Source organism: Gossypium hirsutum, chromosome D11 (assembly GCF_007990345.1).
Source record: "Gossypium hirsutum isolate 1008001.06 chromosome D11, Gossypium_hirsutum_v2.1, whole genome shotgun sequence".
In the NCBI taxonomy this organism is placed as follows: domain Eukaryota; kingdom Viridiplantae; phylum Streptophyta; class Magnoliopsida; order Malvales; family Malvaceae; genus Gossypium; species Gossypium hirsutum.
In genome coordinates this window covers 69,466,784-69,484,673 of record NC_053447.1, presented here as the reverse complement: position 1 = coordinate 69,484,673, position 17,890 = coordinate 69,466,784, and the positions used below count along the sequence as shown (strand labels likewise).

The 17,890-nt window shown below is 31.4% G+C and overlaps 2 protein-coding genes across 9 annotated transcripts; one reads left to right on the top strand and one right to left on the bottom strand.

Moving 5' to 3' along the window:
* The first annotated feature begins 706 nt into the window (after positions 1-706).
* Positions 707-5,636, top strand: LOC107925887 (probable mediator of RNA polymerase II transcription subunit 26b). The gene is made up of 9 exons (XM_016856622.2): positions 707-2,155; positions 3,403-3,471; positions 3,563-3,645; positions 4,014-4,066; positions 4,161-4,285; positions 4,396-4,423; positions 4,510-4,817; positions 4,896-4,986; positions 5,078-5,636. Exons 1-9 carry the CDS (start codon positions 1,673-1,675, stop codon positions 5,200-5,202), a joined length of 1,365 nt encoding a protein of 454 aa, XP_016712111.2. The 5' UTR covers positions 707-1,672; the 3' UTR covers positions 5,203-5,636.
* A 6,547-nt stretch (positions 5,637-12,183) lies between these two features.
* LOC107925767 (protein TOM THREE HOMOLOG 1-like) lies at positions 12,184-17,236 on the bottom strand. Of its 8 annotated transcripts, none has more exons than XM_041105086.1 (10): positions 16,841-17,236; positions 16,619-16,709; positions 16,481-16,533; positions 16,290-16,382; positions 16,127-16,198; positions 15,167-15,212; positions 14,083-14,135; positions 13,834-13,962; positions 12,559-12,625; positions 12,184-12,408 (listed from the first exon to the last, which is right to left on the bottom strand). In XM_041105086.1, exons 4-10 carry the CDS (start codon positions 16,356-16,358, stop codon positions 12,374-12,376), a joined length of 471 nt encoding a protein of 156 aa, XP_040961020.1. In that variant the 5' UTR covers positions 16,359-16,382; positions 16,481-16,533; positions 16,619-16,709; positions 16,841-17,236; the 3' UTR covers positions 12,184-12,373. The 8 variants fall into 8 exon arrangements, with proteins under 8 accessions (XP_040961020.1, XP_040961023.1, XP_040961022.1 ...); XM_041105089.1 differs by having other exon boundaries at positions 12,184-12,405; XM_041105088.1 differs by having other exon boundaries at positions 16,629-16,709.
* Positions 17,237-17,890: the final 654 nt, after the last annotated feature.

The window sequence follows — 17,890 nt, the reverse complement described above, 5'->3', positions numbered from 1 at the left end:
CTTAGTTAATACCTTTGATGTTCGGTAAGCACGACTAAGTTTTTAGTTCAGCCAAGGTAAGCTCTTTCAGAATTACTAAATCGAAACCTTACTTAAAAGATATCAAACCCTATGCTAAAGTTACACAAAATCAAAATCGAAAATCAATCTGAACCATTGATTACTGGCAAAGTTGTTTGAACTGAACCAAATTAGTTGGTTAGACCAGTTGGGCCTAGAATCAGCCGGGTATTAATCTTGAAGGAGGTTTTGAACCGATTGACAATATGAATTGATATGGATTAGATTGAATTGGGCAAAAAAAAACCCAATCGAACTAGATTTTCTATTTTATTTTTAATGATTTATTTAATAGAACCGGATGAAACGAAGAACGAATGACTTAATCGATTCAACCACCGATCACAAATTAAAAAAAAAACTCTCAAAGCTCAAAGCTACTAAAATAGAAATAAGAAACCAGACCGGATCCGATTATCAGAAATTGATCCACAAAATTTAATCGATCTAAATCTAATGGAATCGAACCCTACCCATTATCCCTTGATTCAATGAGCGTTAGATAAAACTAAAAATTCTTTGATCAAAAAAGACAAAAAAAAGTTAGAGAGAGAAAAAAGCTTAGTAGACCCAAAGAAAAGTTCTATAATCTCCGTTTCCATGAAGAAACGTAATTCATTTTATTCAATTTTCTCTCTATTAGATTTTCCTTCATCGATCAAGTCAAACATTGCCCCAAAGCACCCCCTCCCAAAAAAATAAAAAATAAAAAATAAAATAAAATAAAAACCCCACCGAAAAAAAAATTAATCATAATCATAATTGTAAGAGAAAAAACAATCCCCTCAATCCATATCCAAAATCCCAATTGAGGTTTTCTTTTCCCTTTTTAAAAAGATTATTTTTGATAAAAATAAATAAAATTTGTTTTTTAGTGATTGAAGGAACACCCATGGATTCGGGTCGAAACATGGATTGACCCATATAGGTATATCAACAACAAATCCAGAGAAGATTATATACAATTTGGTGATTTGTTGAGGCTGACAGCTTATATTTGCCTTCATCTGGTCTCGTTTCTTCTTCTTCTTTCCTTCAATTTTTTTTTCTCATATATATTTGCTACGGTTGTTTCCAGTTCTCTTTTTTGGGTTAAGGGTTGTTGTTTTTCTCTCTCTCTTTAAAGGTTTTTTTTCTAGTTCAATTTATTGTTGGGGTTACAGGTGATTTTGATTTTTTTTTCTGTTTTTTTTTTAAATTTTGATTTTAGGTTTTGTTTATGATTCTGGGAAATAATCATCCGTGTAGTGTTCAGTTATTGTTTGTTTTAGTTGGGAGGGGTTTTTGTTAGATTTCTTTATAGTTTAGCTTTTTTTTTCTCGAGAAGATTGAAGGGATTTTCCTGGAAAGTTTGTTTTCTTCTTGTTCTACTACGAGAATCTGGAAAAAGAAAAACAAAGAACCCAGATTTTGTTTTCATTTCGATCATCCATTTTCTTCATCAGATTACTAAAACTTTGAAAAAAACACACACATCCAAAAGGACAATATCGAATTGATTTTTGATCTTGTATGGGAAAAAAATTTGAATTTAATTGGAATCCGATTCTTTTGATCTGAATTGGATTGACCCTTGTTTTCTTTTTAAATTTCAATTTCATCGAAAAAATCCATGGCGATGAAAGGTTGGGCAATAGAACAATGGAGGGGCTATTTCCGTACAGCAAACTCTGATATATTCGATATAATCGATCATGCTATTATGGTAGCGGCTTTAGATTGTCCCAAAGAGTTCAGATTACGCAGAGATCGAATCGCTGAGAAGCTCTTTACTTGCAAATTAACTCGTTGTTCGGGTTGTGACCGGGTCGAGTTGGTTCTACCAGAATATGAGGATGATGATAACCCTACAGGCTGCCATGGGAGCTTTAAAAGAGAAGATGAGGAAGAAGAAGATGGTTGCGGGTTTTTTGAAGCTGGAGGTAGCAAAGAAAGTAAAGCCAACAGCAGTAGAGATGATCCTTTAATGAACCAGATTGCAAGCAACTATAGCTACGGTGAAGCTGAAGCTCTAACGGACGAAATCGAAGAAGAATCTATGATAGTTGGGGAAGTGTTTAGGATCAAAGAGATCCTACACAATTGTCAGGATGAGGTTTGTTTTCTTTTATGATTTTCAATATATTTGCTTTTCTGGGCTTTGTTTCAATTATAGTTTTTGATTGCTTGGATTCTTAACTATGTTTTTCGGATTCAAGTGTGAGTGTATTGCATGATAGTTTCTTTGTAGGATTTTTAGGGTTCATTTTAACTAATTATTCGGAGTTGAATATCGATTTTTAACTTATTGGGTGATAGATTTTGATTTATAGTTTCTTTGGAGGTTTCTTTTAACTGAATTATTCGGATTCGAGTGTGAGCGATGAATTTCAGTTTTAAACATATTGCATGATAGTTTCTTGATAGTTTCTTTGTAGGATTCTTTTAACTAGGTTATTTGGATTCGAGTGTGAGCGTTAAATACCGGTATTTAACGAATTGCCTCTTTCGGGTTTTGTTTAAATGATAGTTTGTCTGGGGGATTCATTTGGATTCGAGTGTGAGCGTTAAATACCGGTTTTTAACAAATTGCCTTTGGGGGTTTGTTTCAATGATAGTTTCTTTGGAGGATTCTAAAAAATGTTATTCAGATTCGAATATGAGTGTTGAATACTGGTTTTTAACGAATTGCCTTTTTGGAGGATTCTTAACTACGTTATTCGGATTCGAGTATGAGCGCTAAAATGGTTTTTTAACTACTTTAACTACACTATTCAGATTCGAGTGTGAGGTTAAATCAGTTTTTTAACATATTGCCGTTTTGGGGGTTTGTGTCAATGATACTAGCTATATTATTTGGATCCGAGTGTGAGTGTTAAATACTGGTTTTTAACGAATTGCCGTTTTGGGGTTCATTTCAATGATAGTTTTTGATTGATTGTTTCTTTTATCATTAATGTTTTGGAGGATTTTTAACTATATATTAGGTGTTGGAGTTCGAAACCGGCTTGTATCTGACACGTGTATGATAGATTTTTCTAGGTTTTTCCTTATATTTGTAGGATCATGGAAGAAGTTCAAATCCTCATAAATGTTAGATGCAAATGTTCAATATTAGTTCAAGAAGAATGAAGAGTTCGAGCAACTTAGATTTTTAACTTATTGTCTTTCTAGAATTTGTTTCAATGTATAGTTTCATTTGTTGTTGATGTTACTTGAACTCGAGTATGAGTGTCGGATATGGGATATGTTTCCCAACATCCACATGTTGGAGCAACATAAATTTCAATGTATTGCTTTTTTTCGGGTTTGTTATGATAATTTATGAATAATGGTTTCTTTTGTTTTTAATGTTCGTTGCAGCCCGATTCTGTACTGTTCGAATCATTGAGGAAACTTCAGTTAATGGATTTGACAGTGGATATTTTGGAGGTACTTCAATCGGAACCTTTTTCTCTCTTTTCGTTTTTCCGTTGTAGTGCTCAGAAAACAGGGTAATTTATTCATTTTTTTTCGTTTTCAGGCAACTGGGATTGGTAAGGCTGTTAACCGGGTCAGAAAGCATTCGTCGAAGCAGATCCGTCATCTTGCACAAACTCTCATCGAGTACGGATTTATTTACCTTTCCTTCAATAATGTTGAACGTTTGACTGTGTTCTGCAATGAACATGATGTTTAATGCATGCATTCAATGTGCTCGGCTTCATAAATGACAATCATTGATTGGGTTTTTAGTGTTAAACTGTTAGCTCCGACTAAATGGCACATTGACTTTTGCTCACTCTGTCTTTTCCATTGGGATAATCGGAGAACTTCACTGGTTTAACAACTTACTTTAGTTTCTTCTTGGTTATTTATATGTATGCATCTATTTCTGGTGCTTTAATCTTGACCGTTTTGCTCTTCTTGACTAATTTAAATTGTCCCGGAACACGTATAGAAGTAAAATTTCACCCGGTTTTTACGTATTGCAGTGTATGGAAGGCATTGGTGGATGAGTGGGTTAGTGCCACAAAGGCTGTTGCTGGTAAGAAATAGTTTACTGGCATTCGGTAATTCATGGAAACCGACATTGCTTCGTGTTTTGGTTTTGTATTTATTCGTGAAATTTGTGAATGAAGGGGTTACTCCCGAATCTATGAATCCATCCGTTGATGAAGAAGTAGACGAGGAAGAAGGGCTTCCGTCTCCTCCTTTAGACATGGATGCTCTCTTTGCTCAACCGACAGCAATGGAGCTCTCTCAGGTCTTTACTTTTTTAACCTTTACGTGTTCGTGTTTTTTTTTTAATATTATGCTTGTGGACTGATTGGAATTATTTTTTCCCCTTTGTTGCCGATCCCGTGTTATGTGAAGTTTTTTGATGGCATGGATGATGATGGAAGTGAGTTGATTTTTTTCCCTTTCTAATGCTTAGATGGATTGTGAGCCTTTAGATTCTCGATTTTGATCTGGGGAATGTTGTTTCAGATCCTGGAAGCAGTGGGGACTTTGTCCGGAATAATGGAAGAAAACCATCGGAGGAGAACCGGAATTTATCGAAGCGGAAACCGCAAACATCAAGTGAAGCAAATCCGGCCCTGAAGAATGATAAGAGTCAACAAATGAAGAGACAAGAACCCGTTACAAAGCCTAATAACAAGCCATCAACCACAAATGTTGGGTCCGGGAAACCTCCAAAACATAATATCGAACCAAAGGCCTCAAACGAATCAAACTCGCTGCGGAAACCGGATAAAATGGCTGTCCCGAAAAAGCCCCTCCGTAGCCAACAAGACGTAAGTAAAATTATCTCTACGTACTTTGATCATGCATGTTCAAACTGTTTTTCTGATAACCGTCTTTTCTTCTATCAGAAACTCAAGCCTTCGGATGAAGATGCTGTTCAACAAAAGCTTGAGGCAACGAAAAGGAAGCTACAAGAGCGATATCAACAAGTCGAGAACGGTTCGTCTCTTTCCCCTCTAAAATCCCATTACGAATCCTCTGTTATTCAACTCAAAAACTGTCTATAACTTAACATCTCTCGTGTTAACAGCCAAGAGGAGACGGACGATACAAGTAATGGAGTTGCATGATCTCCCAAAGCAAGGTTCTGGCCACAAAAATCCACATTTCAAACACGGTAACCATAACCGGCAATGGGCAAATGGAAGGAGATAGTCTGTTTCTCTCTCTCACTCTCTCGTGTTTCGACGAGCGGTGTAGATAGCCTTTCTGGGTCTCTTCCGTGTTCGGGTGTAAGAATATACCAATAACACAAATGGGAAGCACACAAATGACCTGAAACCCCACATTTCAGGCTATCAAATAAGAAGAGAAAAAAAAAACAATTTTTTTTCTGATGGTCAAAGTTAAACACAGCTACAGAAAGGGACATTTCCGATAAGGAAACGGGTTTTCTGATCGAGTCTCGTCGTAGATTTTCGAAACTTTTGAGGTATAGGGACATTTTTTACTGTTATGTTTTAGATAGGGGAACGAAAAGAATTATGGGTAAAAATGATATATGCATTTGGAGACTGCTACAAAGTCCATTGAAATCCATGTATAGAACAAGATCCCTAATTTTTTTACCCATCTTTTTGATTGACTCATCAACTTATCTTTCTTTCTTACCCTCATTAACCTTACTTGAATTTACATGTAATAAAAAATAATAAAAATAATTAATGATGAAAAAAATGTACAATGACTTTTTTAATACCGACGCGGATCGATTATTGAACTGATCAAGACTATCAGATTGATGTTTATTTTTTATTCGGAATCTCGGCTTTTCTTGGTTCGATAGTTCAATTTGAGTTTTAAGGTTTTTAGGGTTTTTTGGCTATGGTCGAGACGGGAGAGGTGGTTACAAGTTGCTCGTAGTCCTTGCATGAGTTGAGTGTTTTGTAGAGTTCGGTTTTAAGTGTTTGGTTTTGTATTTGTTGGAATTGGAATTTAGGTTAAGGGCAAAGGGTATAGATTTTTACAACCTTATCAACTATGGTAAGGATTAGTCAGATTAGTATCGAATAAATATTTTGATTACAATTAAAAAGATATTTAATTTTAAATTTGATAGTTAGTGGACTAAAAGGAAAAAAATTGTGACTAAAAATTTTCAAACGCGTTGAACAATTTAAGTAGAATGAAGAACTCCAAATTAAAATTTTCCAAACACAAGATACTTTAAAAAAGTCAAATTATTAGCTTTGATATTTCTTTATTAAAATTTTAATTTAATATATTTATTTTTTTGCCAACCATGTAGTTGTCTCATATAAAAGTAACTTAATCAACGTACCATATTGATAATTTTTAATAAAAATATTAATGATCAGATTAAAAATTTCAAATTAAAATAATTAAATTTTTATTTTTCAAGTTTAAAAAAACTAATTCTAAAATATTCTCAAAACATAAAAACCAACCTCGCATTTTAATAAAAAAAATATAAATTAAATACAATACATCAAAAATTTCACAAAAAAAATATAAATTAAATACTAATTTCTGGATATCAAAAGCATCTTAATTTTATTATTTTTTTACGTCATTTGCACTCCAAGAACAAGAATCTAATAGATGCTTAAATTTTGGTGATAATGAAAAAAATAAAATAAATTTAAAAATAAATATTATGATGCCAAATCTTGGAATGTCGGTAACACTTGAAAATCAAAATTATATGAACCAATGCGTTGTATTGTGTATTGAGTTTATCTTATTCTTATCTATAAAATATTCCCAATAAAAAAAATATTTCATTATATTAGAATATTCCTCATAGGGGCTTGCAATTTTGTAATATATAAAAGTTCCAAATTTGTTCGAATGAAAATTTGGAAGAAAAAAAATATGGGTTTAAGGTTTAAATTGCTTTTATGAATTTTTATGGTAAAATTGTATTTTCAGTCCCTCTTAACTTTGATATTGAGTAAATTGATCCTTTTCAAGAAAAAAAAACAGAGCAATTTAGTCTTTATCAATTTTAGAAGTGAGCAACTAATGACAATTAATCATAGTGTTAACGTCTCCCGTCAATTGTACATAATTTTGATTAGTATAACAACAACATTTGCACATTTACCCAAATGTTGTGGGCTAAATTTGTTAATTTGACGAAATGTGTAAAATTCAAGGGCTAAATTCGTTATTATACTAATTAAAAATATGTATCGGTGATGAGAAACATTAACGTCATGATTAATTGTCCCTAATTACTCGATTTTAAAATTGACAGGAATAAAATTGCTCTGATTTTTTTAGAGGGACCAGTTTGCTAATATCAATATTGAGAGGATTGGGAAGGTGATTTTAAATTTTTTTTATTTAAATTGAGATTAAATGCATGGAAACATATGTATACTTTATTTTTTTCTAGATTTTTTTAATTTGAATTTGAGAATAAATACATAAATTTTTTTTTCAAAAAAAGACCTTTAAACAAAAAAAAATTGAAAAATATTATTAATTTAAATCATATATTTTACATATATTTTTTATTCAAAACAATTACTGATTTAAATTATTTAAATTCCTTTTTTAAAGAAAATTTTATTTCAAATTCTTTAATAAAAAAAAAAGAAAAGAAATTTGCAACATTACCTAACTGCTGTCGTTGCCTACTTAATTTTGGCGCGTGACATTTTCTGTCGACGGTTTAGATTATTCATGTGAGACGGACGTAATACATGACGCCATAAAAATGTAACCACTGTGACTGTTCACACTTATCCATCCGTGATATTGGCGTGTGGGCCCCACGCGTTCCGCCTCCATAATATAATAGTAGGAGGAGATTTACAATTGTCATGTAAACGTGTATTTCGTGTATTTTTCTTTTCTTTGCACATTTTTCATTTTTTTTTCTCTTTTGTAATAAATTTTATGGCAAATTACATTAGTAATCCCCCGATTATGATTTTTTGTTCTTTAATTAAAAAATTTATAAAATAGCCATTCAACGATTCAATTGTCTTTTTTGTCACTGAACTATTTTGGATTTTTGGGCAGTGGGGGCCACTAATGGTAAAATCTCAATTTAAGCCTTTATAATTTATAAAATTTTAAATTAGTAATAGTTAAATTACATTTTGGCCCCCTAAAAAATGATAAAATTTTGATTTTAACCCTTTAAAATTATAAGGATATAAGCTATTAAAATGATGAAATTGCATTTTTACTATTGTAAAAATATACAATTTAATTTCGGTCCCTCCAAAAAAGATTTTCTAGCTCCGCCACTGTTTTTGGGTGTTTCCATGCTAGTGACTAGAAAAGACAAAATTGAACAGTTAAGTGATTAAAAAAGAAAATTACGAATAGTTAGGTGACTATTTTATAACTTTTCATAGTTCAGTGACAAAAAAGAAAAAGAAAATCATAGTTGGATGGTCTCTACCATAATTTACCCTAAATTTTATTTTTTATTATTATTGTGATTAGATGATGACACAGTTGTTAAAAAATAGAAAAAAATATTTTTTTATTTTTTTAAATGTTATTTTTTCTACAAATAAGGGTAGTTGCTTAAAAAAAATAAAAGATAAGGAAAAGAGCTAATTGCACCAAACATTCTTAAACTATGATCATCGTTTTAAATTGGTCTTTAAACTTCAAAACATTCTACTTTCATCCTTAAACTATTAATGTTATATTAACGAAATCTTTTCATTATTAAAATCATATTTAATCATTAAATGATACGATAAATTTTATCTGACATAATTTAAAAATGAAAAAAAAAGTAAAATCAAGAAAATAGAGAGTAAACGATAAAACTTTTGTAAAAGCTTTAAAACCCTCAAAATCAAGATTTTCAACATCCATTTTTACAGTATTTATTTTAAATTATGCTACATAATATCTGACATCTCATTTAATGGTTAAATTAATGGTTTTAGTAATGGAATTACCTTTCAATTTTGTCACTTCTAACTCAATTTAAATTTATTTTTTATATACATTCATATTTTTTTTGATGAACCTAGATGATAAAAAAATATCACGAATTATAAGTGTTAAATATGATATAAGTAACTAAAATAAATAGCAAAAAGATCAAATTGAATGAATATAATTACAATTAGGGACTAAATAGCATAATCTAAAAATTATGAAAGATCAAATACGAAGTTATACCTTTTAGAAGAAAAGGATCCAAGGGATGGAAACCATGGACCTCGTTTATTTTTTTTAAAACTGGTGAGTGAAGGTTGTTTTGTGTTTTAGAAAACAGTGGGCCTTGTATTAAAAAAAAAGGGTAAATTACACTAGTGGTCATTTAATTATTAGTATTTGTTTTTTATCACTTAATTATAAAAAATTATAAAATGTCATTCAATTTCGTTTTTTGGTCACCAAAAGTTAAATTATTACCAAAAAAATAATTTGGCAGCTTTTAAAATTGACATAATAGCAATTTTCACCATCAATATTTATATATCGTGTCAATTTAGTTTTGATTTTAAAATATTTAACTCTTAATTTCATTATTATTTTTGCAGTTTGCTCCTTGTGCGAACGTGTATTTCGTGGGTCTGTTTCTTTGCACATTTTTCTTGTTTTTTTTTTCTCTTTTATAATAAAGATCAAAAAATATATAGTTGGATTATGACACATTTGCGAAAAAAATATAAAAAATATAAAAACTTATTATTTTTTTTTCTAAAAAAGAAGGTAATTATTTTTAAAATAATAAGGATTAAAGAAGAAATGTGTTAAATTTTGATTAGCTGATAATTAAAGGATTAAATTGAAAAAAAAAGAAATATGTAGATGATTTTTCCATATATTACAAGGGGCAAATGACAGCAACAAGAAGCAGCAAAAAATAAATAAATAAAATAATAAATAAAGGAAATAAAAGTAAGGAAAAGAAAGGAAAAATCTAGAAAAAAGGATTCTCTCATCATTATAAATAGGTCCTTTGGCTGAATTTTGGGAGGTTTTGTCATGGTTTTCTTCAAAATTGTTTTTAGAAAATAAAAATGAAGTTTTCCATTTTATTCAATTTGGCCCTTTTTTTATTTTTAACCTAAACTCTTTAAAATTTTTATGAAATTAAAGTGGGATTTCACACCAAAATCTAATTCAAGAGTGTTTTCTCATATGAAACCAATCACGGAGGCTTGAAGATGAAGATGGAATTGAGAGAAAACGAGGGTAAATTATTTTGTTGTATTTATTTAATTGTATAATCCGTTGTGAAATTGCAAGAATTTGGCGTAAATAATTATTTTCTATATATAAACTTATGGAAGTATTGTGTTTATGTATGAAGTGAATAATAAATTATTTTATGAATAATTTGGCGAATGATTTTAAGTGAATAACTGAAAGCAAGAAAGTGCGAGTGTTTTTACTAAAAATATTTTAATTTTGAATTAATTATCTTGAATGATGGATTTATGAGTTTATTATGTTGAAAGTGGTAAATATTTATTTTGAATATTAATTGGATGAGTAAGTTGAAAAATGAATTGTTAAGTGATTAATTTGATAAAATTTGAAGTAAGGATCAAATTGTAAAATTTATAAATTTTCGAATTCTACGGGTTTGAGTAGTGGAATATGAAATATTGATGTAGAAACTAAATATATGATTATGAAATATAAAAATTTATGTAACAACCCGATTTTTAGGGGTGTCGAAAAATGGTGGTTTCGGAATCCTATTTCTGACGAGTGAGTCCGAAAATATTATTATTTAATATTTACGAGTTTATTTTGAATTATATTGAAATTTGGATTAGAATATTTTATTTAATTGATAATTAATTAAGGTACAAGTGTATTGACCGTAAGGTCAATAGTGTCGGAAAGTGATGTATCGAGACCTTGTTTCCGAAAATCGAACCCGTAATTATTGTTATTAAATATTTACAAAGATTGAATTGAATTTTTAATAGGTAACTTTACTGAAAAAGAATTGTATTAGTCATTCATTTTATTTTAATTCATAACCTTGGTTGAGGAGGGAATTTTGGTTTGGTAGTTGGACTATTAATTACGAGTGAGCAAAATTCGATTCAATTCGAAAATTTTGATGAAAATTTTAAATTTTGGATTAAATAGTTCGAGTTATTTGGATCAATTCGAATAAAAAATTAAACTTTTCGGTTTAACTCGAATATGAATTATACAATTCGAGTTATTCGAAAACCCAAATAAGAAAGACAAAATAACGTCGTTTTGATAAATGTTTACCCATTAAAAAGGCAAAAAAATTATATTGTTTATGTAGTTAAATAATCTTGTACTCTATCTACTAATTAAATAATCGGTCAATGTAGACGCAATATTGAGTATAAATAATAGGGTTCGTTAACTCGATTCGATTCAAAAAAATTCAAATTGAGTTCGGTTATTAAAATAGGATTCGTTAACTTGACTGACTCGAAATTCTTTTACTCGATTCGACTCGGCTCTATCACCCCTCATTATGCTTAATACTTTATAATATTAACTAATGAGTTTAGGGTGTGCATGGCGTTTGGTTGGGTGACCGGTTGCAAACATGGGAAATTTGTTAATGATTGTTCCCACTGCACTACACCAAAACAGGTTTTTAGCGGCGCTTTTTTAGGTTTTTAGCGGCGCTTTGAGAAGCACCAGAAAAACGCCGCTAAAGACCAAGACCTTTAGCAACGCTTTTCCTACAAACGCCGCTAAAGACTAAGACCTTTAGAGGCGCTTTTATCACAAACGCCGCTATAGACCAAGACCTTTAGCGGCGCTTCTAACAAAAACGCCGCTAAAAACATAATCTTTTAAAAAAATTATTTTAATCAAATAATATTTATTTTTATGATAAATATTATATTATGTTTTATTTTTTAAATTTGAACTTTAAATATACTTTTTAAGGATAAATAAAAAATATTATTTAAATTAAATTTTCTATGAAAATTTTAACTTTAAAACTAAATATAAAAATTAATTAATTTAAATTTAGAATTTAAAATAATAAATTAATAACACAATTAAAATCCAAAAGTTAAAACTCAAGTTGTCGTAAATATTAAAATAAAAATAAGAATTTAGAATCAAAACTAAAATAAACAATAGAAAGATAGCTCAAATGTAGGTTTTTGCTGCAAGTTACACAGACAATAACGAAAAATTAAACACCACACATAAAATTTATCAAACTAGTTAAGAAATACATGGTGCAACCATGCAGTATAAATAAAATAGAATCATAGGGCAATTTTGCATAAATATCTTCAGAGTACCAAGAACAATTTGTCACAAAATTATAAAACATGATAAAAAAAAAAAGAACAGGTAGCAGACAAGCTATTTGTTACTTTTTGTTTTGCTTCCAAGGCTTCCTCAGCTGCCTTCATCTTGGCAACAGAATCATCTTCATCATCCCTGCTTAAGAAAACAAAGAACTTATTGTTAAACAATTTAGAACTTGAAAAAGAAAAGAACCATGTTACTCGAACTTAGGTATGAGTGTTAGGTGTCAGTATAAAGTTATGAAAACATAATATAATTAAAGTTAATTAGCAAAAATATGCATACATGCCGCAGCAACTGTTGTTTTCAGAGCTAAGCCATGAATACGAGGCAGAATGGCTTCTTTCACAAGCTGAACATGAAGAATAATTTGAAACATAAGCTAGTACTTCAACAATAGGCTATCATCATGAATACAATAACGAAAAAGAACATCAAAAATATAGATGAAACTTACAAGGTGTTTGACACCATACTGTCTAATCCATATTTCACAACCGACAAATTCCTATTTTTAATATATTTACAAAAATAACTGAAAATACTGCAATGCACTCGGAATAGCTCAAAGATGCTTGAACAAAATCCATTATGAGGTAGATTAGCTTGTTTCACAAGCTGTTACTTGTTGGCACTTAACACCCTCATTATAGAAATATCAACAAGAATATAACAGCTAAAAAGAACTCAAAACATGAAGATCATGCTTCTATTTCACAGTGATCTGGAAAAATAAATTTGAGCTAAAATCCACTACAAAAATGTTGATGGTGACAACTGCAACTTACGATAGGTAAAGACCCACTATTATGACTACAAAAAGGAAATGGAACTACGCTATGGAGGAATAAACTTATTAGCCTACCAGATCAGAGTATGTTTTCTTTTTAAATAATGAAGAGAATCATCAAAATTAAACATGGAGATCCAGCACTATAAGAGTTGAAGAACAAAAGTTATCTGACAAAAAGTGCTGGATGTACTAAGAATGATTTTTATTAATTTCTCTATTTTTGTGACACAAGCCAGTGACATTTCTTACATTAAATTACTCAAGAAGTTGGTCAAGCATGCGAGCAATTAATGAAAAAATCAAGCACAATCATTCAAACAAAATGCCGAAAAGTTGTAAGTTTTGGTCTCTCCATCCATTGTTTCAACTTTCGACTTGAGATTTGATTCATTTCAAATCCATATTAAATGCAGCTAATGAAAAAAAAAGGGTGTGATCCTTCTACAACGATGGAATTATTTTATCTTCTTTAAAAATTTAAGGCAAAGATGAGATCTGAGTGTGAAGCTGTACATTCCTCTTAGTATCTAGAGTCTAAGGAATAATTTACACCATCCAACAATCAACAGGTACTAATGGTTGCTCCTTTTCGTAATATTCAATAACAAGCATAAATAACATCCAAGTCAAAGATCTAGCAATATAAATGATTCTCTTCTAAAAGATGTGCAATCAATTTATGATTATTATTGCATGCAACAAAAGATGAGAAGGTAAACTTCTTGAAATAACAATCCATTAAAAGAAAAACAATGTATGACAGTCACCTGCATATCAAGCTGTTTGGCAAGGAATAGAGATTTTCTCAATGCCTCTTCTTGTATACGAGGATCACCGTCATCATAAGCTCGAACAAGCATGGGCATTACATGGGATACTCGATGCTCCGAAGTTGTCTACAGTAATTGGAGTAACTAAATTAAATGATTGAGCATGATCCATGATGAAAACAAGCCTCAGAAGAAAATGTGAAACATGACATTGCCATTTTATAAAGGATCCTTTTCAGAAATTACCATATGGTGGAAGGAAGTGAAACATAAAAGCCCAGTAAAATTGAATGGCATATCTGAAAGCAATTGAAATATCAAGCTTCTTCATTTACATAATACGATATCTATGATTCCACAGTTCTATTGAGCTACTGATTAATAGCAGTAAAAGAATGACTATCTATAGAAGTATTTATCAGTACCTAAAAATATTAGGTGGCAACCTTGAAACCTTAATAAAAGCTCAAAAAAAACGCCCAAAACAAAAAGAGGACTGGGTGTGTGTGTATGTTGGGGAGGGGGGATGGGGCTATTAAGGATGCAAAGATGATTGACACATTAAGATTTTCTTTGGTTAGTTAGGGAGTTCTGTGATGCAATCAACCATAGGTGCAAGGAACCCATGGAATCTTTATCAGTGTTTTCACTTATTTTATTTTCTTGGTTCTCTTAAGAATCTCATATCATAAATAAAGCCTCACCACCTAACTCTAATAAATCACTGAGATTGAGAAAACTTTGGGGATATACAGAGGAAAGCACACGAAGCCACATTAACATAAATGATAAAAGAGCACACTATATAAACAAGAGATTCATCATCATTCAGCAAAGGCAAACCTTTCCACACCAATTAAATATTTGTTCTAATGTTGATACATACAAGATTATCAACAATGAGTACAAATGTTTAGCAAAGCCTAAGTGTCAGTAACTAGGTGGACACATGTGATCAAAGTATATCCATATTAAAAATTTTTAATTGAGCTGCATCATTAGTATATTTTACATTCATTGTATGCAGATGTGAGTGTTTTGTAGTACAATATAGTGATATATTGCTTTTTTCATATCAACATGATATATTTTTTATTATATTTAAATGCTTAACGCACCGTTATCCTTCCTGGTTTTGTTATAACATGGAAAAATCCACTCCTTTAATTCACAAACCAGATATCAAAGCTTATGTCAACATATAAAAAGAAAAATGATATACAGGTTTTAAAATGTGTGCTCCCTAAACATAAAACAAATTATCACACTAAGCTAGCTCCAATGCCATTAAAACAATTAGAAACAATACAATAAATGTCAATGCAATTACCTTCCACCATACAGTAAAAAGCCAAATGCCGCAAACAGTGACAAACCTGCACATATACAGTGAGGATCAAATATCCACTCATTATTGAAACAAATTACAAGTGATTATCCTGAATCATGGTACATCAACAGAGCACCAAAGTTACTCAACAGTTAACTACTAAAAATCTATTAAGAACACCAAAAAGACTTGCCTGCAAAGAACATTTTAGATAGAATGACTAAAAGTGGAATATATTTCCACCACAATATCAGCCACATTGCTATCTGAAATCAAGTACCCACAGCCTCATGTTAGAGAAACTTTATTAACATCTTGTCTGAAGTAATGTTTCAAAGGAAATCAATTATGCAACAACACTTACAAAGGTGACAGAATCATTAAACTTGCTAGATAAGAAAAATATATACCTAAGTTACTTGGACTCAGGTATGAGTGTCAGATACGAGTATGTTTCTGACATAGGTGTGGTTAGTTTTTCTATGTTTTCCTATGTATTTGAAGGATCCTCGGAGGTCATATCTTCATATCCGTGTTTCGGACATAAATGTCGGTCATGGGTACTTCATGAAAAATGAAGAGTCCGAACAACTTAGATATATTTTGGGGGTTCATATTTACTACTAAAATTTGCAAGTGCTAGAAACATCCTTGCATTGTTCTAGCAAAAGAAATAGCGTATTCTAACTTACTAACCTATTTTATGGTTTATCCCTCATCCAACTAATGGCAAAATAAATATCATATTCTTCTAACCTTCAAAAATCTGCAAATGCTATATACATCATTCCCCACTTAACATGTATAGAATATGTGACAAATCAACAAACTAAGTTATGTGAAACTATATAACATTATTGTTCTGGACCAAACATTACTAGCTCTCAAACAAAGAGAAAAACAACTTCAAATTCTCCTTTCTATGGGCACTTTACCAAAATAATAGAACATAAATATCACCTGAATAGTATAAACTACAGCATTAATTGTAAAGAAACTAGGCCTCAATCTATCAGTTGATACAGCACGTGCCTGTTTACGATAGACAAAGTTTAAGATAAAGTCTCATAAAATTAGAAAGCAGGAGGCAGGGAGGCAACTCATGAAGCTCAAATAACCTAACCTGGTAGTAAATCTCAGCCCAAAACAAAATCAAAAGTGCATATGTCGTGAAGAAAGCTAGACTCGGCATGTCAAGCAAGATATGTTGAACAATCTAAAAAAGATGCGAAAATCAAGCAACAAATTATGAACAACTTAAGTACGAGTATATATTTTCAAAAGATAAACGCAATGAGCAATGGTGTCCCAAACCTCTGGATGTAAATTCTGCACACTCCGTCCGAAAACAAAAACTAAGGCGCGAACTGTGTTAAAAAAGAAATTGCGTTAAATACAGAAACCAAAATACTAAAAATAAAAAGCTTCCATTAAAATTTTATAAATACAAACCCCCATTCACCAGAAAATTTAGAAAATGGAAGACCTTCTGCGTGGTCCAACCATACTCGGGAACTCTTATTTGTATCCGAATCAATTGAACCTAAAAATATCAATTAAGGACAACAACGTTAAGACCATAAATATACTAAAACAGAATCTTAATTCCACTTGATTTCTTCATTAAAATTTCTTATCGCATTTTAGATAGAATGACTAAAACTGGGATATAACCCGCAAAACGCAGCCTTCTTGTTAGCCATCATTGTCGCTTTCTACATCCCAAAGCCCCCGGAATACACAGCAACTTCAAGCACATATTAGAAACATTTCGATTGCGCTAAAAGTGTCAAAATGGAGAACAATGAAGCAACGGAAGAAGATGAAGCTAATACAAAAATGGAGAACAATGAAGCTAAATGAAGCATGGTAAAGGAAGAAGATGAAGCAACGGTGTAACCATTGTTTTTTGTTTGTATAAAAAAGGAATAGAAATGTTTTTTGGGGACGAATAAAATGTGAGGAAGAAGATGAGGAGATGCAGAGGACTGCCGATTTGGGGAAATTGGGGGGAAAAATAAAGGGAATCGGGGTAGGGGAGAAAGCAAATTGGGGGGAAAAAGAGTGGGGGGAATCGATTTAGGGAAAAGAAGGGAAAAAAATAATAAATGATAAAATATTTTTTGCGGCGATTCTTCAAAAACGCCGCTAAAGGCTCGAGCATTAGCGGCGCTTCTTTAAAAACGCCGCTAAAGGCCCGAGCATTAGTGGCGCCTATTTAAAAACGCCGCTAAAGACCCGAGCATTAGCGGCGCTTCTTTAAATACGCCGCTAAAGACCCGAGCATTAGTGGCGCTTCCTTAAAAATGCCACTAAAGCCCCGAAAACTCAAAAAAGGACGTGATTGGGCTTAGGTTTTTTGCGGCGTTTTTGGAAAACGCCGCTAATGCTCATTTTTAGTGGCGTTTTCCTGAAAGCGCCGTTAATACTCTATCTTTAGTGGCGTTTTCTTAAAAGCGCCGATAATGCTTAATTTTTAGCGGCGTTTTTTATCCAAACGCCACTAAAAACGCCGCTAAAAGCCTGTTTTGGTGTAGTGCTGGTATCATCTAATTTTAATTAAAAATTGTTTTTCTTGAGAAAAATGGATGGACGGTGAGAAAGAAGGGAAAAAAATAAGGAAAGAGGGTGAAAGCTTCATCTTCTTCTTGTTTAGTTTAGCCATTGGAGTAGGGAGGAAGGTTGTGAACAGCGGCTGCATGGGGGAAGAAATACTCGACTTGG

Bases quoted from the DNA above. Each gene is read 5' to 3' on its own strand.
- LOC107925767 (XM_041105087.1), bottom strand. From the start codon at position 16,358: ATGCCGAGTCTAGCTTTCTTCACGACATATGCACTTTTGATTTTGTTT. The intron at 13,963-14,082 runs GTAATTTCTGAA...CAATTACTGTAG, and splicing joins TCACTTCCTTCCACCATATG to ACAACTTCGGAGCATCGAGT. The intron at 12,626-13,833 runs GTGACTGTCATA...CTTCATGTTCAG, and splicing joins CCAAACAGCTTGATATGCAG to CTTGTGAAAGAAGCCATTCT.
- LOC107925887 (XM_016856622.2), top strand. From the start codon at position 1,673: ATGGCGATGAAAGGTTGGGCAATAGAACAATGGAGGGGCTATTTCCGT. The intron at 3,646-4,013 runs GTACGGATTTAT...TACGTATTGCAG, and splicing joins CTTGCACAAACTCTCATCGA to TGTATGGAAGGCATTGGTGG. The intron at 4,987-5,077 runs GTTCGTCTCTTT...TCGTGTTAACAG, and splicing joins ATATCAACAAGTCGAGAACG to CCAAGAGGAGACGGACGATA.